The sequence below is a fragment of the Stenella coeruleoalba genome (assembly GCF_951394435.1).
Source record: "Stenella coeruleoalba genome assembly, chromosome: 17".
In the NCBI taxonomy this organism is placed as follows: Eukaryota; Metazoa; Chordata; class Mammalia; order Artiodactyla; family Delphinidae; genus Stenella; species Stenella coeruleoalba.
In genome coordinates, this window is record NC_137163.1 from 10,549,838 (window position 1) to 10,571,306 (window position 21,469).

The 21,469-nt window shown below is 41.3% G+C and overlaps 1 protein-coding gene across 4 annotated transcripts in view; it reads left to right on the forward strand.

Annotated features, from left to right (window-relative positions):
- Positions 1 to 21,469, forward strand: part of LOC307175962 (uncharacterized protein) — a 72,788-nt gene that overhangs the window by 836 nt on the left and 50,483 nt on the right. Inside the window, exons 1-3 of one of the 4 annotated variants that reach the window (XR_013824567.1) lie at positions 309 to 677; positions 3,844 to 4,039; positions 4,578 to 4,756. Coding sequence is in view for 1 of the 4 variants with exons in the window: in XM_079901699.1 (XP_079757825.1) it covers positions 4,578 to 4,756 (179 nt within the window). In the remaining 3 variants the exon portion in view is untranslated. Of the gene's footprint in view, positions 1 to 308; positions 678 to 3,344; positions 4,040 to 4,577; positions 4,757 to 21,469 lie in introns of those variants that run through there. The other 3 variants (XR_013824568.1, XR_013824569.1, XM_079901699.1) reach the window with 3 other exon arrangements.

Below are 21,469 nucleotides of genomic sequence, written 5' to 3' on the forward strand. Positions count from 1 at the left end.
TTTGTTCTTTACAAACGGCCTGCAAAGAAAATAGAATAGATATTACTGAAACTGTGGGTAATTAGCCAAATACTGAAACTGTGGGTAATTAGCCAAATCCATTTCACCTGCCTTCACTCATCAAGGTCGTCTACAAAAGACTTACATAGCTTTCAAGCAGCACGTAGCCTAAACAATAAGATGTTTGCCCCAGTTTTCCAGGAACTTGGAGTCAGCTGTGTCTAGTTCGAGCTGAGCTCGTTAAGACCGGGCATGCGCAATTGTCAGCTGCTGACCTTTTGACGTCAGAGGGCGTCAGGTCACGCTCAGGGCCTCCATTCCTTAAAGGTGCAGACGCCGATAGCTTAGTTAGAGAACAACAATTACCGCACCTTTTCCCAACTGCATTTCCCCGTGCTCCCCACGCCTTGGGCCGTCCTGCGTCATGGTTCCTTATCCCATAAATACCCCAAGCCGCTTGCCTTCAGGTAAGTGGATCTGAGACTAGTTCTCCCATCTTCCTGATTGGCTGCCTCGCGAATAAAACCTCTCTCTGCTGCAAACCTCGGCATCTCAGCATTTTGGCTTGCTGTGGTTCGGGCAAAAGGAACCTGGTTCAGTAATATTATCTCCGTCGGAAGGATGGAAGCTACGAGTGGTTAAGAAGTTTAAAAGTGTACCAGTAATAAGTTGTAGAGGTAAGGTTAAAACCTAGCTCCAGTGCTTTTCTTTTTTCTTTCCTATTTTCTTTCGGTCCGCCATGCGGTTTGCGGTATTTTAGTTCCCCAACCAGCGATTGAACCTGGGCCACAGCAGTGAAAGCACCGAGTCCTAGCCACTGGACTGCTAGGGAATTCCCCAGTGCTTTTCTTTTTTCTTTTTTTCTTTTTGCGGTACGCGGGCCTCTCACTGTTGCGGCCCCTCCCGTTGTGGAGCACAGGCTCCGGACGCGCAGGCTCAGCAGCCATGGCTCACGGGCCCAGCCGCTCTGCGGCTTGTGGGATCTTACCGGACCGGGGCACGAACCCGCGTCCCCTGCATCGGCAGGCGGACTCTCAACCACTGCGCCACCAGGGAAGCCCCCCAGTGCTTTTCTTTAGTAATTCATTAATCCATTTTTTTTAAAAAAAATTAATTTATTTATTTTTGGCTGCGTTGGGTCTTCGTTTCTGTGCGAGGGCTTTCTCTAGTTGCGGTGAGCGGGGGCCACTGTTCATTGCAGTCCGCGGGCCTTTCACTGCCGCGGCCTCGCTTGTTGCGGGGCAGAGGCTCCAGACGCGCAGGCTCAGGAGTCGTGGCTCACGGGCCCAGTTGCTCCGCGGCATGGGGGATCCTCCCAGACGGGGTCTCGAACCCGTGTACCCTGCATTGGTAGGCAGATTCTCAACCACTGCGCCAGCAGGGAAGCCCAAATCCATTTTTTAAAATTCCTTCATTCGATGTGAGTTGAGCCCTTGCTATGTACGAGCCACACTGTTAGGGACACAGAGATATATCTTGACACAGGTGTTTCCTGAAAGATATCAGAAGGTCATGGTTAGTGCCTGATAAAAGCATTGGTTTGAGGAAAGCTGGAAGTGATTTGGTGGTGTGGATGAGGTAAGCTTTCCGCTAATACCAGGCTTTCATTACTAAGCCAAGGTTTCTCAAGGTTTAAGTGGTGGAACGAGTAGAAGTCATGAAGTTTTGCTGTTCTTTGGGAAACATCATGAACTACTGATCTGCTCCGTTAACGAAAGAGACACTATCCAATTCGTATTATACTTGGAAAGTTTAGCGGTAAAATTTCAGGCTCAGGAGGAGTTGAACTCTCCTGATTCGAAGCCCATTTCATCTCTTACTGGCTGTGTGACTTGGAGTCGATTAATGAACCTCTCTGAGTCTCTATTTGCTGCTCTTTGAAATGGGGATGTCAGTCAGACCTCCCACTGAAGGATAACAGGATGATGCAGCACTTCCCAATCTTATTTGAGCACTGTATACTTTTTCCTTGGAATCCTGACTGACATCCTGCAGGTAGCCTGCAAGACACCAACAGAGAAAATGACCCTGTTTTATTGATTTTTTTTTTAATTGCATTAGTTTTTTCTTCATGGCTGTGCCTGAGGAAGGAGGGTAGACAATGATGTAGTGCATGATTGGGGCTGCAACTCTATGCTGCTCAGTCATGGGTAAAAACAATCTGGTGTTTATCAATCTTTGAGGCCTTTTACTGTGAGTGTATTCTAAAATCAGTTGTCTGATGAAATTTTTTTTTTTTTTTTTTTTTTTTTTTTTTTGGCAGTACGCGGGCCTCTCACTGTTGTGGTCTCTCCCGTTGCGGAGCACAGGCTCCGGATGCGCAGGCTCAGCGGCCATGGCTCACGGGCCCAGCCGCTCCGCGGCATGTGGGATCTTCCCGGACCGGGCCACAAACCCGTGTCCCCTGCATCGGCAGGCGAACTCTCAACCACTGCGCCACCAGGGAAGCCCTATCTGATGCAATTTTAAGAAGTGTTTATCTAATGCTTACTGTGTGTTAAATACTGTTCTAGTCATTGAGGAAACGAGATTAAGCCCCATAAGGCTCACCCTCTCATAGAACTTATATTTTAGTGCAGTGACAGATAACAACCCCCAAAACAAACAATAATTTAAAGCAGTAATATATACTAGGAAGGTTGGCAAATAATGGCACTGCTACAGTTCCTACTACTAAAATGGTAATAATAGTGATAATTATAGCCAGCAGGAGAGAGCTAAGTATATCATAGGCAGCAGTCTGATCTCTATTCATTCACTTATCACCAGTCTTTTTTTTTTTAATGGAGTAACTTTTAGCATCTCTTAGACTAGTTTTATGCGGTTATGGTTTGGAAAACATAGCTATTCATTTCAAGCAAACAATCTTCAAGTACAGCTTTCAGCATGCCCGCCCCGAACATTTGCAGGGCCCAGGACAAGAGTACAAATAGCGGCCCACATACCATGTGTCTAAATATTTAAGGGTTACAAATCAAGCGAATAAACTTTCAAATCTATCCTCCTGGCTTGACAAATATAACGTCATAACAACGGGGAAGGCCAGGTTTGGGTTTAGAACTCTCAGAGCCTTGGATTTTTGTGCTGGAAGGTGGTGGCCTGGGAAGAACTGGCTCCTGGGAACCACATTCCTTCTTGACCCACCATCAGTAAGAGGCTTTGCTCGAAAGATGTGGACCCCAGTCCCGTCCCACAAACAGTCATCACTTGGGTACCTCTTGGAATGGATCTTAGAAAGTAAGGACCAGAGATTCCAGAGTTCTGGGTATCCAGCAAACAAAGAAACGTAAAGTACAGATAGAATGACTAAGTTACTTCCAACCCTGACATTTCATGATTCGGTTTTTAGTGCTGGAATTTGCATGATCTTAAACCTGCAAAATATTGATACTATGCTCTGTGTGTACAAGATGTTTTGTCTGGCAAGAAGTGTGCCTTGTGGAAAATTCTAAACAATGGCCTAGGAAACAGAATTGGGAATTATTATATAGACATGTCTTGACAATAATGTTATTAATTGATCACACAAGGCCCTAGAATCCAAAGAAATGTCAAATCTCAGAGCAAGTAAGAGTAACTTAAGTTCAGAATTATGGGCAAAACATTTCCCTTTCTTGGACTTCAGTTTCCCATGTGAAAACACTAAGTTTTGGATTCTGAGTTCCTTCTAGCACATTTTTATGATTTTTATGATGTGATCTGCAAGAGCTTTTCCCTTGAATAGAAAGCAAGGGTATTTAGTAAGGGGAAGGGTCTGAACAGTGAGATGTTTAACAAGAGCAATAATTACATATTATGTTCCAGTCTTTTATAGCTTATGTAAAAGGTTTTTTTTTTTTTTAGTATGCGGGCCTCTCACTGCTGTGGCCTCTCCCATTGCGGAGCACAGGCTCCGGACGCGCAGGCTCAGCGGCCATGGCTCACGGGCCCAGCCGCTCCGCGGCATGTGGGATCTTCCCAGACCGGGGCACGAACCCGTGTCCCCTGCATCGGCAGGCGGACTCTCAACCACTGCGCCACCAGGGAAGCCCTGTAAAAGGTTTTTGAATGCATCATCTCATTGGATTTTCATCCCTTGCCTGTGATGCTGGTATCTTTTCCTCCATTTGCCACTAAAAAACATGAAGCCTAGAAGAGATGAGTGAATTACCCACCATCTCTCAACCTCTGAGTGACACTAGAGCCAGCTCTCAAATCCATATACAGCCTTTAAAGTGGGTGAGCAGGTTTCCAAACCTTTGCATTCGGGGAAGATGGTCTTGCAGGTGTGAAATCCATTCTTTCTGAAGGAAGAGGGGGGTAAACAGCAGCAAGCATAAGCATGTCTCTTATGACTCGTTAGTCAACTTAAGGCAGACCTTTATTTCAGACGGGAAGTCATTATTGCGGCTGCTGCTAGGCCGACACATACGGACGTACACACCCTCCTCGCAGCAGCGTTGTCTCACTTTGCCCTGGACACCCAGGCTCCGGAATAATGCAGCCAGCGGGACACTTTCCTGGCGCATGTGTTGTAAAATGCATAATGGCTGAGGGCATGTTTCGGAGCACTGCATCTCTTTCCATCCCTTAAACAGATTGTGTGTGCAGCCTGGCCGGTTGCCCGCAGCATTCTACCTGCCGCATCGGGAAAGGCTGAACCTCGATGGAGAAGAAAAGGAGGCTCCACTGTACGGAACGCTCTCCTGTGCGCATGCTCCGAGAGATTTCATGCCAGGCGGAGGGCACAAGATACTCCGATAATTAAATATCAAAGGTGAGTGGTAAAAATGAAAGAGGGGAGGCGGTGTATGAAAAAGTAAACATGCAAAGCCTTACAAAAAAGCACACACCTAAATGTAGTCACTGGAACGAATCAAATGAAAGGAAGTCAAAGCAAGAGACGAGCGCTAAATTCACCAAATGGAAACACATTTTAGGGACGAAATCTTGCTTGTGTTAACACACAAACCATGGTGGGCAATGATGTATCTGGCCCCCAAAACTCTGTTACTGGGTGGTCAACTCACGTGGACGCGGATTTCAATCTCTGCGCCTTTCCTTAATATCTGTATGAATGTGGGTCGGTTAGTTAAACTTTTGAGTCAACTGAGTTATACCTACCACTCAGTTTGTGTGTGTGTGTGTGTGTGTGTGACAAATGTGTTATATATTCTATCCAAACTGGCTTAGGTCAGCGTTTGGAAAATAGATGTTTATCTGGCCTGTGGTAGCTGCCGGATAACCAGAATCACTATCTTCATTAATTTATATTTCCATCTTCCATGCTTAACACTGGATCTTCATTAAATGTTGAATGCACTTGTTAAAAAAAATTTACATCAAATTTAATGGGGCAGAATTTACATACAATAAAACACTCAGTTCAAGTGTAAAGTTCAATGACTTCTGATAATTCTATACCTTCATGTAATCACCACTACCACCAAAATAGGGAAAAATTCTCGTAGCCTAAACTGCTCTCTGCTGTCCCTTTGTGATCAATGACCCTCAACTTCCAGCCCAAGCAACTACTGATCTACTTTCTGTCACTACGCGTATTGCACACTATTTATTTCCTTCCTTTTCACGTACTTTGGGTTTAATTTGCTCTTCTATATCCAGCTTTTCAATGTGTGAATTTAGATAATTGACTTTAGTGCTTTCTTTTCCCGCTTTAGCCACATCTCAAAAATTGATACGTTTTAATTTTCTTCCAGTTTAAAATACCTTATAGTTTCCCATCTTATTTCCTCTTCAATCCATGGTTTATTTAGTAATGCACTGTTGATGTCATAACCATGTAGGGAATTTTGAGTTATCCTTCAATCTGCTGGTAATTTCAATTTTAATTCTGTTATGGTCAGAGAGCATGCCCAGCTTTATTTCAGTTGTTTAAAATTTGAGACTTCTTTTATGGCTAAGAACATCATGGTGAAAGTGTATATTCTTTTAAAAAATTTTGTTGAGATGGTAGATTTCATGTTAACTATTCTTACCACAATAAACTTAAAAAATTTAGAAAATTGTCCTTTACATTTACCCTATATTTATATTTATATTACCCTATACCCTATATTTACCATATATTCACCACATTTAGCACTCTGCATTCCTATGTGTTGATTCAGCTTTCCTTTTGGTATCATTTCCGTTCTTCCTTTAATTCCTTTAATTTTTATTTTTTGTAGGCCATATCTGTTAGCAATAAACTCTTGCAGGCTTTGTTTGTCTAAAAATGTCTTTATTTTTACCTAAGTTTTCAGAAGTGTTTTTTTCTGGTTATAGAACTACTGGTTGCCTGTGTTTTTCTTTCAGCGCTTTAAAGGCTGTAAGCCATCTTCTGTGGTTTACATAGTGTTAACCATTCTCATCTCTTATTCTTATCTCTGTTCCTCTGTAAATAATAACTTTTTTCTATAGAAGATTTTGAGATTATATTACTGGTTTTTACAATTTGATTATGGTTTGTCATGGTGTCATTTTCCTTTTATTGTCTGTCTTGGCAATTGCAGACCTCCTTTTTATTTATTTATTTATTTATTTTTGGCTGTGTTGGGTCTTCATTGCTGCATGCAGGCTTTCTCTAGTTGTGTTGAGCAGGGGCTACTCTTCGTTGCGGTGCGCAGGCTTCTCATTGCAGTGGCTTCTCTTGTTGCGAAGCACGGGCTCTAGGTGCGCGGGCTTCAGTAGCTGCAGCACGCAGGCTCAGTAGTTGCAGCACGTGGGCCCTAGAGCATGAAGGCTTCAGTAGTCGTGGCTCGTGGGCTCTAGAGTGCATGCTCAGTAGCTGTGGTGCATGGGCTTAGTTGCTCCACGGCATGTGGGATCTTCCCGGGCCAGGGCTTGAATGCATGTCCCCTGCATTGGCAGGCAGATTCTTAACCACTGCAACACCGGGGAAGTCCCATTGCAGACCTTCTTAAATCTGGTTTTAGATTTTTCAACAAATTTGAAAAAAGTTCAGCCGTTTTTTTCTCAAGTGCTCTATCTGTTCCATACCCTCGTGCTCTTGTATATTATGCTGTGGTGTTTTATATTCTCCCACAAATCGCTGAAGCCCTGTTGATTTGTTTTTCAATAATTTTTTTCTCTGTGTTACATTATGAATAGTATGTGGCTGTATCGTCAATTTAACTGACATTTTGTTCTTCAGTGTCTAATCTGCCATCTCATTCAGTGAAATTTGCTTTCCAAATGTTACCTTTTTCATTTTCCAAAGTTTCACTTTTTTTTTAATATCTTCCATTTTTTCTTCATTGTGTTTATATTGTTCAAATCCTTGTGCATATTGAGTGTATTTGTAGTGGTTACTTAAGGTTCTTTGTTGTTAATTCCATCATCTGTCTTTTCTGAGTCTGTCTCTACTGATTTTTTTTTTTTTTAATATGGGTCCGTTTTCTTCTTGGCATGTCTGACAGTTTTTGTATACTGAATATCGTATTTTTTGTGGTCTTGAGCACGGAATTTTTTGTTGTCTTCTCTTAAAGAGTGTTCAATTTTGTTCTGCCAGGTGTGGCTAAGTTACTTGGGGATCAACTTGATCCTTTTATACCTTGTTTGTAAGTTTCATTATAAAATGCCCTTTATTCAGTGCTACTCAATAGATCCTTCTGTGATACTTCCTAATGCCCCTGGTTTTCCTGGAGAACTCTCCATGATGACTGGTTAGAACCTGAGCATATCCTGTCCTTGTGTGATATTATTCAGCTTACAGTTTCCTAGTCATCCTTTGTCTGGCTTCTTGGAACCTTACTGGACGCACACATGCTTTTGTGCTTAGTAATAGACTTGAAAGAGCCTTTACAGACATGTCTGATGCTTAAGAAATTCTTTTCCACCTCTCTAGTTACCTGTTTTACTAATTTCAGCCGTGCTACCCTCTTTGAACTCCAGTATCAGTCTCTTCAGTTCAGCGAGAATGCCGTATTCTCTTTGGGCACCCTCCCTTACACTGCAGTCTGGAAAGTACATCCAAGTAGAAATTTAGGGCAATTGTAGGGCTCATATATTTTGTTTCCCTCCTCATAGGGATCACAGTCCAGTGTAAAATGTTGGAAGATATTTGCTTCACATATTTTTCTGGTGTGTGTTTGTTTGTTTGTTATTTAGGGTAGGAGGGTAAGTCTGGTCCCAGTTATCCATCATGGTTGGGTGAGAAAGTTGATGTATTTCTTTTTTACAAAGGTTGATAGCATTATTAAAACCAAATGATTCAATTAGGGGCTAAAATGACAGCATCAGCTAATGGTCAAGGGCTTTCTATTTCTGCCTCTGTCACAAGTCAAAGTTTCATGCCACACCAGGGCTTTGTAGTGGTATTCTCCCTTAGTTCCTGTCATGAGGTCAAGCCTGTGGACAGTTGTCAATTGAATTGATACTACTTTTCTTTCAAGATTGGTCAATTTTAAGTTTTTTGTCCTTTGGGCTCATGCCTACTTCCTCCATCAGCAAGTGAATTTAAGGAAAGTTTCTTCCCCAAACATTCTGTTATCACTAGCTCAATATTAGAGTTTTCTGCCTGTTTTCTTATTTCTGCGGCCAAGCTGTAATTTCATTGAGAACAGTCCAAAGGTTTGTATTTATAGCATTTGGCATAGTACCTGACTCATAATATATCTTCTAATGTCAGTTGGGTAAAAAAGAGTAATTCAAGTTATGTCAAATCATCTCCCTTAGACTTTGCTTTAATTCTTCCAGCTAACTGTGAAAAGTGCAGATCTTTTTAGCTATATCTCCATATATTAATCTTCATATTTTACCAACTCTAGTTGCTCCAAAATTATATAATTACAATATAAGTTTTAGGTATTTAAAATTCAAATTTCATTCTGTACACTATCTTTGGGAAATCTTTTCCAAGCCTACACTGTACAATGATGAATTCTAAATATCCTCTCCATCTTTCCTCTCTCTCTTGAACTCCAAACTGGGTGTTTGCACTTGAATATCCCACAGGGCTCTTAATCTTAATTATGTCCAAAATAGAACTCATCATTTTTCCTTAATTCTGTCCTCTTTTTCTGTGTTTTCTCTCATGGCTTTTGGATAAACAAAGTCCAAAATCCTTCGCATAGCATACAAAATCTTTCCACATCGAATCCCTGGTGACTTCAACTTTTTTGCTCATAACTCCTCTGCCCTGAATGTGCTCTTATACCTCCCAACTCTCCATAACATTTTACAATGTTATTTATTCTATTAATTCACTTTTTTCACTTACTTATCCTTTCAGCCTACTGCAGTGGAAGTTTTCTGGCTTCTCCAGATATATTCTCCACCCTTTTCACCTGCTCTGGGCCTGAGCATTCTTCTGTATGGGCTATGTGAATGGGGTTCTTTGCCTCTGATATCTGATGGGGTTTGGTCTAAGAAAATCCAGCGAAGAGGTCAAGAATAGGAGATGCTATGGACTGAATGTGTCTCCCCAAATTTATACTTTGAAGCCCAAACTCTTAACGTGATTGTATTTGAAGATAGGACTTTTAGAGAGTAATTAAGGCTAAATGATGTCATAAGGGTGGGGTCCTAATTAGACGCAAATAGTGGCCATATAAGAAGAAGAGAGTTTGCTCTCTCCATGAGCATGCACAAAGAAAAGCCTTTGTGGGGACACGGTAAGAAGAAGGTGGCCATCTGCAAACTAGGGAGAGAGCTCTCACCAGACACTAACGCTGCTGACACCTTGATCTTGCACTTGCAGTATCCAGAACTTTGAGAAAATAGATTTCAGTTGTTACTGGTCTACCGCCTAAGCAACCACCATTCTACCCTCTGTTTAAATTCAGCTTTTTTATGATTCCACATGTAAATGAGATCATGCATTATATGTCCTTCTCTCTCTGACTTATTTCACTTAGCATAATGCCCTCAAGGTCCATCCATGTTGCTGCAAATGACATGATGTCTTTCTGTCTCGTGTCTGAATAATATTCCATTGTATATAAAATATACTACGTTTTCTTTATCCGTTCAGCTATTGATGGACACTTAGGTTGTTTCCATGTCTTGGCTGTTGGGAAGAATACTGCTATGAACATGGGAGTGCAGCCAGCAATCCCACTTCTGAGTATATATCCAAAGGAAAGGAAATCACTATTTTGAAGAACTGTCTGCACCTGTATGTTTATTTCAGCATTATTCACATCTATTGCATCTTGAATTTCACTAGAAAAGTGGTGCTTTATCCGAGTGAATAGATAAAAGCAGTGGGTTCTAATGAACATGAATGTGAGGCCAGAAAATCCTGTTAACATCATCAGTGCCTACTTCATCCTGAGCAGACTCTCAAAGCTTGCTTGGAACTGGACAGCAAGGATTTGTCCTCTCTAAGCACTTAATGTTTGTTTGAGGTCTTATTCCTTTGTGTGGCTGTGTCTACCCTCATTTTGTCCCATCTCCCTATTATATCCTTGTTAGTTTCTCCCTCTACCATTCCCAGTCAGTATCTCAATTTGCCCTGATGTGCTTTGCATTTGGCATGAGTCTAGGTCCTGAACCCTGCTTGGAGTAACACTGATTCGACATGACCTTCAAATATGTAGGCAAAGGCATATCATAATACTCTCAGGAAATCAAAAACTGTCTGAAGTCAGTGGGATTTTGTTCAGCTTTGTTCAGGTTTGAGGGTTGAAACGTGTGTGTAAGCAAAAGAAGGTATATTAGGGAGGCATTAAAAAAAAATCCCTTAGTGGAGAAATCTGGTAAAAATTAAGTGATGGTATCGTACCCTTTCAGGCATTTAAGGAACTTGTCTTATAAAAAATGATGCTTTTTGGAGATGACATTAAATACACTTTGTTCCCTGGTTAATGCTGCTCTGTTTTGAAATTTTCTTCTCAAAGTTTGACACCAAGACAACTACCTAGGTAAGGGTGAGGTATGACAAATCGCCCCTAGCTTGTGATTCCACTGTTCACACCAATGGCTGTTAGAGCCCAGGGGCAATGCACCCTATTGGGAAGCAGTTCAAAGGCAAGATACTCATGACCAATATGAAGAAGATGATGATATGATGAAAGGAAAGGAGCAGAAGGGAGAGGAGCGGAAGGCAGGGCAGAGGAGAGGGGAGGAGGTGAAAGAATGGGAGGCGAGGGAGGGAGAAGAGAGAGGAAGAGAGGGGAATGGAAATGCCCTAGTTAGGTTGTTGCAGGGAATTTCGATGGGAGATATTAGAACATTATAAGCCTGAATACTTCATGTTATAGAAAGTGTTCCTCCTTTCTTTCTCTAAAAAGAAAATGGCTTCATTTTTGATATGGAAGTGTTCAAAAGAAAAGAGAGAGAATTTTCAAAAATTTAAAAGTTGTTTTTAAAATAAAAAACAGAAGAAAATGAATGAACTAGGCCTCCTAGTTCTGCTGACCTGAGACAGCCGTTGCTCAGTCTTCTGGTGCCCTGTGCATCTCTTCAGATTGTGTTCACCGAGCTGTAGGCACCATGAGTCCGGGACCGTGTTTTAGCGTCAGTGGTTAGAATAGTGTCTTGCACAAAATAGATGATACGATTTTTGCTGTCGAATGAGAGAATGAAAATATGAAAATATGTAAATTGTATTTTAAAAAATGAGATCATGTTATACCTAGAATATTGCAACCTAACGTTTTTCACTTAATAATCTATCGTATACGTTTTTGCCATATCAGCATATGAATATTTACCTCATTTTATAGGTACTCCAGAGTAGTCTACATTTTGCCTCCATGGATAATACTGCATTAAAACAATTTTCATAGATATATAATAAAGTTTCCACTTTTCATTATTATAAACAATATTGCAAGAAATATTAAAAAAATATTTTTGCTACTATCTGATTATTTTTCTTGGGGTAAATTCCTAGAAGTGGAATTGCAGGATATAAATCACATATTCTTACGGTGTTTAATTCATATTGCCAAATAGCCTTTCAAAAAGATTTGACCAATTTACCTTTCCACCAGCTGTATATGAAAATACATTTCAACAGTTTTGATAAAAAATTAGGCATTGCCAGTCTTTTAAAATATGCATTTCTATGACTACTGTTAATACTGGACTTTCTAATCTGTTGTCCTTTAGTCTTTTCTTCCTTCTTGCTATTTGCATTTCTTCCTTTTGTGATTATTTTTGTATCCTTTGACCTTTTAAAATCTACCCCTATGTCTTTCCTTACTGATTTTTAAGAGCTCTCTGTATACTGGGAACATTAATCTTCATGGTATCTTATACATTGCAAATATTTCCCCTTCTTTCTGCCATTTGCTTTTTAGTTCTGTTTATAACGGTGGTAACGGTGATAGTGATGCTGTTAGTGGTGTTAGTTTTGTTGTTTGATGGTGGTGGTGGTTTTGAGTAGTGATGATGGTGTTGTGTCATTTTACCTTACAGAAGTTTACATTCTACCTGTATTTACTGTTATAGTTTCTGCCTTTGGTGCCATTCCAGAAAAAAGTAATAATAAAAGACCATTGCTATGGCAAAGCTATATATTTTTTAAAGTGTATATTTTGTCCTAATGCTCTTATGATCATATACATACAATGCACTCACATGCATTTTAATCTTAATCTATCTGGAATTAACTTGAGGTAAAGTGCGTAGCAGAGTCAAAGGATGAGGGGCCCGTCACTCATTATCTCAGATTAAAAGACAAAACTGATGATACTCTTCCCAATGAGGGAGAGCTATGCTGCTGAGACATGGTGCCCTGCAGTGAGATCAGAGCAGGCGGCAGATCTCACAGGGGGCTGGGGAAATGTGGAAGTCGGAGATGGGGCGTTTTAGGGGTATAAGTGATCTGGCATCTGCATAAGGGAGGTTCTTTGGGGGAAACTGCTGTTGATTGACTCTCAGAGGTGTGTTTCCTAGAGTGAATCAGTTCCTGGTCAGCTGTCTTTCCAGAGCCAGGGACTGTCACTGTTTGAATGGCTTGAATAAGGAAGTTCATTGAGGGGAGTTGTTGATCAATTCAACAGGTTTAAAGGCAGTTCTGGTGGTTACCTGTTACCATGGCTACAGACAAATCAGCCTTTCCTACAATTGCAGGAACTTTTACAATTCTCAGTGGGGATCTATTTTTTTTCCCCTAAGTGATGTGAAGGGAAGGGGAGATTTTGATTTTGTTTTCATGCGTATTTCTTTGTACAATGTGCTTTCCTTGAGGTTAGGAAGTGCGCTTCCTTTTCCCTTTACCCCTAGTCCCAAACAGAGGGCTACAACGTGAAAACGTTCAGTACGTTGAATTCTGGGAGCCAGGCTGTCAAGCACCAGCCCAGGCTGTGGCCATAAACAACCATTTAGATGATCATGAATTCATGGATTTGAATTTTGGCTCTGGGAAGGTCCTTCAAAAAGCAGCCACTGCTTCATATTCCCAGTAACCCTCATATTTATATGAGAAGGCAGGCATAAAGGATAAGAATGAGAAACATTCATAATAATACTTTCTATCATGATAACACCCAATAGTATTTAGTACTTTAGCACATCAGTCAGTGTTAAGTCCTTTATACGGACTGCTTCATGAGAGCTTCACAATAATCCTTTGAAGTACTTCCTGTTGCCTGCATTTTATAGACAAGGGAGTCGAGGTTCAGAGAAGTAATCAATGAATTACATGGGGGCTGGGGTGAGGGATGGGTGGAGCTAGTATTCATTTAGTGAACATTATATTACACAGTTTTTCAAAATATGCAGACCGATTTTTCAACCTGGATTATCTCCTATTGACCGATAAGTGAGAAGGATTTAATTTTAGAGAAGGCCAGGGAACTAATACTCACTGGCACTATGTTCCATTCATAACATAATTTAGTCTTTACCGTAGCCCTGTGAAGTGGCTATTATCACCTTCTACCTTCTATAAATATGGAACTTGAGACCCAGAGAAGTCAGGTACATTGCCAAAGTCACACAGTTGGTAAGTGGTTGAACCAGGATTTTAAACACAAAAATGCTGTTTATTTATTTCCAGTGCCTAGAATACGTTGTCCATCCCTCCTCTTCCCGTGTCTGAAACAAAGTGATTCAGTGTACTCTGACTTAATTATGAGCTTAGTTAAGGGAATTACAGGAATGGGTCCTAAAATCGTATTCTCTTTCTTTTCAGAAATTTAACCTGTATTCTGAATATGGCTATTTCAGCAAGTTTTGTGACTAATCTGAAATCCATTTCTGTGCAACCTGATCCCTCATGTTGTTGCTTTGATTCCTATAAGGAGAGAGATGGCTTTCCCAATTCAATGTTATATTATTTTCTGATTCATTCACAGTCTTGGGGGTAATTAATCACTGAATGTTAAAGTAGAAAGAAGGTGTGATGAGTCTTCATGATTAAGCTAAGGAGGATGGGACCAATGCCATTAACAGAGTTCTTCCCATGAGAAGAAGCGGAGAGCCTTGTGGCTCTGGGAGTTTTCCATGTTCTCGTTTCAGTCCTCTAAGTAATCTCCAATTGACTCTTGATGACCGTAGAGCTTATTCCAGTAAATGCAGTATTTGCCAGATGGCATATTGCAATCAAGACAGTGACACTAAAAAGTAGTTCAATAATATCATGGTGGTCACTAATTTCAGCTAGAAAGTTTTTACTAAGGAGCACCTATGCTTTGTGGAATTTCAGTCACTCTTTTGGCAAAATTAAGTCTTATTCTCTTGAGGTCTTTTAGAAGAAGGGTGATAGTTAAGTTCAAGGGGACAAAAAGTGAAAATATCATTAGTGGTAAGTATAGTCTCTCTATCTCAAAGTGATTACAGATGGCTTTGATTCTCCACTGAGACTACATCACCTAGAATGAGGAAACTCAAATATTTGTTGAATGAAAGAATTAGGGTAAAGTGGTCTGAGTCCTGTGTAGTAAGATCTCTTCATCTGTGTAGGTACTTGGCATTTTCATCTGGAAAAAGAAGAGGTTGGTTAACACTTATTCAATATTTATTAAGTGCTACCATCTTTTTTTTTCCCAGATATTGCAAGGTGAAGGGAAACAAAGATGAACAGATTTCTTTTCTTTTTTTTTAACATCTATATTAGAGTATAATTGCTTTACAATGGTGTGTTAGTTTCTGCTGTATAACAAAGTGAATCAGCTATACATGTACATACATCCCCATATGTCTTCCCTCTTGCGTCTTCCTCCCACCCTCCCTATCCCACCCCTCTAGGTGGACACAAAGCACCAAGCTGATCTCCCTGTGCTGTGTGACTGCTTCCTACGGGGCTATCTGTTTTACATTTGGTAGTGTATATATGTCCATGCCACTCTCTCACTTCGTCCCAGTTTACCCTTCCCCCTCCCTGTGTCCTCAAGTCCATTCTCTATGTCTGCGTCTTTACTCCTGTCCTGCACCTAGGTTCTTCAGAACCTTTTTTTTTTTTTTTACATTTCATATATATGTGTTAGCATACGGTATTTGTCTTTCTCTTTCTGACTTACTTCACTCTGTATGACAGACTCTGGGTCCATCCACCTCACTACAAATAACTCAGTTTCATTTCTTTTTATGGCTGAGTAATATTCCATTGTATATATGTGCCACATCTTCTTTATCCATTCATCTGTCGATGGACACTTAGATTGCTTTCATGTCCTGGCTATTATAAATGGAGCTGCAATGAACATTGTGGTACATGACTCTTTTTGAATTATGGTTTTCTCAGGGTATATGCCCAGTAGTGGGATTGCTGGGTCATATGGTAGTTCTATTTTTAGTTTTTTAAGGAACCTCCATACTGTTCTCCATAGTGGCTGTATCAATTTACATTCCCACCAACAGTGCAGGAGGGTTCCCTTTTCTCCACACCCTCTCCAGCATTTACTGTTTGTAGATTTTTTGATGATGGCCATTCTGACCAGTGAAAAGAACAGATTTCTGTACTCACAGGCCTCAGAGTTTAGTTGAGACAGACATGTAGACAAGCAAATAAAGCAGTATAGTAATTCCCTTGGTAGACGTAGAAACAAGTTGCAGGGTGCAGGAAGTACCTCACTGCCTGAGAACTAGGTCAGAGAACCTCCTTGCAGGAGGTGATGTTTAACTATTATAAGAAGAACTGAAATGCGATGGTTCTTCAAGCCAAGGATGGGTACTGGAAATAAGGATAAGAATTAGGAGAACGTATAAAGAAGCAAAAAGGAAAGAGAATACAAGTATGGTTTTGGTGGAGGGAGAAAGGCTTTATAGAAAGTCAGTAAACGGTGTCATATATCTTTAACATGCAAGTCATTCGTATTTATTGAATGCCAGTATATGTGAGTCATTCTGCTAAGCACCAAAGATGTTGAAAATTAAAGAGAGATATCTGGTCTCTGCAATTACAAAGATTCCTAATAGTCCAGGGTGAATAGACAACAAATTAAATAATTAATTCCAATTGACTGTGGTGTGGATCATCGTGGAGAAGTACAGGGGGCTTTGTGAACACATAGCCTAGGAAACCTAACCAGTTTGTAGGGGAAAAAGGGTTAAAAAGGTAAAAAGCTGGGACTTGAAGGATGATTAGGAACCAGCTGAGCAGAAGGGACAGCATAGAGTGAGAGAAAATGCTTAAGAATGTTCAAGATACTGGAAGATAGGTCAACTAGATCTTAGAATTTAAAGCAGGGTGTGTGAGAGAGCAAGCTGAGGAGGTGAGATGGTCAGATAATAAAAGGTATTACTAGCCACGTACTGACTAACAGTGAACATTACCACAAAGAGCTCTAGATATCCAGGAAGCTATTTGAGGGCATTGATCGGGGAAAGGCAAAAAATTGCACCCTCGTATTTTAGAGTGGCTGAAGATTTATATCTAGCTTCAAGAACTAAGAAATAGAACAGGTTACGGGACACAAATTCTGGCCTTGGAGGGTCAGGAACCCTAGTGTCACTAACCACATTGCAACAGATGTCATCTTTCCTGCTTTCATAATGCTGTCACATTCGTGATCTTTTGCAGTTCTTTGAGGAAGTGAAGGGAGAGCATTATTATCCCATTGAGCTGACAAAGAGGCTGCATCTCTGGCTGGTTCAGACATTTGGCCAAGGTTAATTAAGTGCTGTGTTGCTTTTATAGCTGAGGCAGCCCCAGAACTCTGGCCTTCTGTTGTGGTACATTGCCTTTTCCACTACATTTACTGTGTGGGTTTTCAAAGGCCCATGCAAAGCCAAGTATTTCCATGAAAAATTGATTCCTTTCTCTATTGCAGTCCTCAAAATGACACAATCCCTCATCCCCAACTGCCCAGGCTGTTCTTAATAATACTTCCACCATGTTACCAATTACAGCAACTTGTGGATGAGAAGCCTTGCCTACATGGTGTGATGTAAAGGGACTCTGAAAAGACACTACTGTCCTTCGAAGTCTTCCCAAATTTGCCTCCCATAATTACAAAGCATTTTGCCTTAACATTTTTATTTGTTTGAATGAAAAAGCAGTATCTACGAGACGAGTCAGATCTCAGCTTTCATCACCTACCATCCAAACCGGGGATGCTTGTTCTACCCATGGCAGGAGCTCAATGATCCAAGACTTGCAGACAATCACAGTTTGCAGGAGGTGATGTTTAACTATTATAAGAAGAACTGAAATGCAGTGGTTCTTCAAGCCAAGGATGGGTACTGGAAATAAGGATAAGAATTAGGAGAACGTATAAAGAAGCAAAAAGGAAAGAGAATACAAATATGGTTTTGGTGGAGGGAGAAAGGCTTTATAGAAAGTCAGTAAATGGTGTCATATATCTTTAACGTGCAAGTCATTCATATTTCTTGAACGCCAGTATATGTGAGTCATTCTGCTAAGTCGTTCTGGGAGGGCTGGAAAGAACCCTAGGTATCTTGTTAGATTTCCCCATTTTATGGGTAGAGAAATTGAAAGTCTGAAAGAGATTGTGACAGGTCTAAGGTGACATTGGTTGCTGGAGCCTCTGGGTAATGACTACACTCCTGGTGTCCTGTCCCCCAATCCTGATTATCCCGAACACCATGCTAAGCTTATAGCACAGCTAGCACCCAATATGTGCCAGGCACTGTCCTGAGTGTTTAGATACAGTAAATGCTCATAAGAACACAACGAGGGAGGTACTATTCTTATTTTATGGATGAGGCACGAACATATTGAATTTCAGAAACCTACAGAGCTGGCAAATGTCAGCGCTTGGATATGACCCTGGGCAGGCCAAGCTCTCAACTACCGTAGCATACTATCTTTGAGGAGAAGCTCGGCAGCTATGTTAAGGTAGAAGAGATGCAGAAGGTCCAAAAGCAGCAAAAGGGAAAGGAGCGTCCGAAATACAATCTAGGATGATTTTCTGATTTTGTAAAAAGGCTCTATTCTTTCCAAACGCTTGAGTGACCACGAGCCCTCTGGTTCTCAGTAAAGCCCAGCTTATGCCTTGGAGAAAGAGCAAAGCTCACAGATTGACCACAGGACTAAACACAAGCCAAATGAGTACCACAGGTGCTGAAAGAACAATGAAAGCACATGCTTAGGCAAAATTAATAGAGATGGAGCGCACAGGTCAAGGGAGGTGATAACTCCAGGCATTTTCTCTGACACAGCCCACGTTAGAGGTGCTGTTTCAAGTGTAGGTGGCTTATTTTATTTTTTTATGTTTTATTTTTTTTGCAGTACACGGGCCTCTCACTGTTGTGGCCTCTCCCGTTGCGGAGCACAGGCTCTGGACGCTCAGGCTCAGTGGCCATGGCTCACGGGCCCAGCCGCTCCGCGGCATGTGGGATCTTCCCGGACCGGGGCACGAACCCATGTCCCCTGCATCGGCAGGCGGACTCTCAACCACTGCGCCACCAGGGAAGCCCTAGGTGGCTTATTTTAAAGTGTGCATTGGTCAAGTGGTACCACTTTGGGACGCAGAAGCAAGATGGGGGAATGATCTGAGATTTATGTCCAGCCAGGAATGGGGGAGGAATTATCTATGCTTAACGTGGGGGAAAGAAGGCTAAGAAGATGTGTGAGGCTCCTTGAAGAACAGCTGTACAAAGAACAAATCCTTCTTGCCTTGCTCCAGCTGGGCTAAGGCAGCATGTTTCATGCCAATAACTGCAACTGTTACACAAAATAGAACGGCCGAATCATAGAACAGTCAAGTAGTAAAGTTCCGTGTGTATTGGTGTATTCAGCAGAAGTTAGGTAAAAATCTAACAAGAATTATTTTAAGGGTGGGGGCTGGTGAGATGGGGGAGATAAAAAATAACTTTGGCTAACATGATCACCTCGTTTCCTTGAAATTTTAAGAATTTGGGAAATCTTTTGCAAATGTGTTGCATTCAAAATGGCTTCCCAGTTATTGACTATATATTACTGTGAACCAAAGATACCTAATAAAGAGGAGCTTTGCTTTCCAGGATGGAAAGCATGAGGCCTAGCTTCATATGAGCCAGTTAATTAACCACCACTAATTCCTAGACATAAGACAGCTTCTGCAGATGATTGGGTTTCACTTTTGTGGGTGGCAAAAAAAAAAAAAAAAGAAAAACTAGCGTAAAGCAAAATACATGTGGTGGCAACTAATGGAATTACTCTGTTTTGCTGCACTGGTGTCTTGGGAGTGGAAGTATCTCTTGTCTATTCTGGTGAATAGAAGCAGACATGAGTTGTTATTATAGTCTCTGCCTCATAATTTCTGTGTCACCAAGATGTGCTCTGTTTATTACTGCACTTAGAAAGCTTTGGAATAGTAGCCACATAAAGTCTCTCTCCATGGATTCTATTACCACACCCTTCAGTTGTTCCAGGAAACTGAAGCTGTAGAATTACACTTCTGGGGAGACCTGGCTCTCAGCCTTGTTTCTTCCTGGTTGTGCAGTCCATGGGGAAAATTTTGTGATCGATCATTAAAGCAGGAATAATCCCCAGAATCTTCTGGTTTCTCCCTGTGCCTCCTTGCACATTTGAGGAATTGAGACCCAGGGAGCTGAGAGGACTAGTATAAAATCATAGAAGATATTAAAGATTTGGACTTCTAATCTCATTTATTCCCAGATGAGTGGATATACTCTTCTGGGATCCAACTGACCTCCTTTAGAAGTTCTAAACATGTATAAGATGGGTGAAGGAAATAGGTGGTGACCAGTTTACCTGCTGTGCCAATCTCTTGACGCATGGAATGCCCCAGTTTCCACAGGGTGGAGATAGTGAAGGTACCTTGGGGATTTAAAAATGAAAGACAGGGTAAGAATAGTTCTAATTCTATCAAAGCTCCTTGAGGATGCTCTGGCTTCTAAACTGTCCCTGAGTAAGGAAGACAAACAGAAGGTCTTCCCACAGTAAGCACATCAAACTTCAGTTTCCTCACTGTTAGAATGGGACTGGCCTAGGGACTGTTGTTAAGGGTAAAATGAGACCAGATATGTAGAGCACCCAGCACTGCTCCCAGTATAGGGGGGCCCTTTGTACCCTCCCTTCTTCCTGTCTTATTTAAAGATGGGAAGATGTATCTCCAAGCATTGGTTGCCGTACTCTGGTCTCTGCATGGTGGTGGGGCTGGAGTTAGGGACAGGTTTTTGGAATATGGGGAACATACCCTGATTCTAATCTCTTCATTAAGATTTTTAAAAAGCTCCCGAAGGACAGGGATCAAATGAAATCCCTTATTTCCCTTACAGTGGATTTGCACAGCACTGAAATTAAAGTCAAAATCCTATCTAGGGCCCAGAGGCCTTATGTGTCCAGAGCCCTGGTTTCCCCTCTCATCATGCTTCTCTTTCTCTACTTCTTTTGCTGCGTGGAGTGAGAACAAAAAGTTATCTCCACACTCCCTATGTGGGCTTAATTAGTACTAGTGGAGTAGTTCATTAAAGTTAAAATTCTCCTGATTGTTTGTGTACCTGCTAAATAATTCAACAGTTAAAAAAACGGTAGCACCCAATGCCGGCAAGTCTCTGTGAAATTAATACACTGATGTAATACTGGTTGGTGTACAACTGGTAATTGTTTTGTGATTGCAATTGCCAGTATGCGTCAAGAACCACAGTAAAGGGGCTTCCCTGGTGGTGCAGTGGTTAAGAATCCACCTGCCAATGTAGGGGACATGGGTTCGAGCCCTGGTCTGGGAAGATCCCACATGCCATGGAGCAACTAAGCCGGTGCACCACAACTACTGAGCCTGTGCTCTAGAACCTGCGAGCCACAACTACTGAGCCCACGTGCCACAACTACTGAAGCCCGCGTGCCTAGAGCCTGTGCTTTGCAACAAGAGAAGCTACCACAATGAGAAGCCTGCGCGCCGCAACCAAGAGTAGCCCCCGCTCACTGCAACTTGAGAAAGCCCACATGCAGCAACAAAGACCCAATGCAGCCAAAAATAAATAAATTAATTAATTAAGTTAAAAAAAGAAGAAGCACAGTGAAGATCATATCCTTTGATCTAGTTACGTCACTCATCAGAATTTATCCTGAAGAAAGAAGCTAATTGAAATAAAAAGGCCACATTACTAGAGATTATCTTTGTAAATTTATGTATCTTTGTAAATTTACGTCTTCATAAACATTGAAACACTTGAGTGGTCCTAC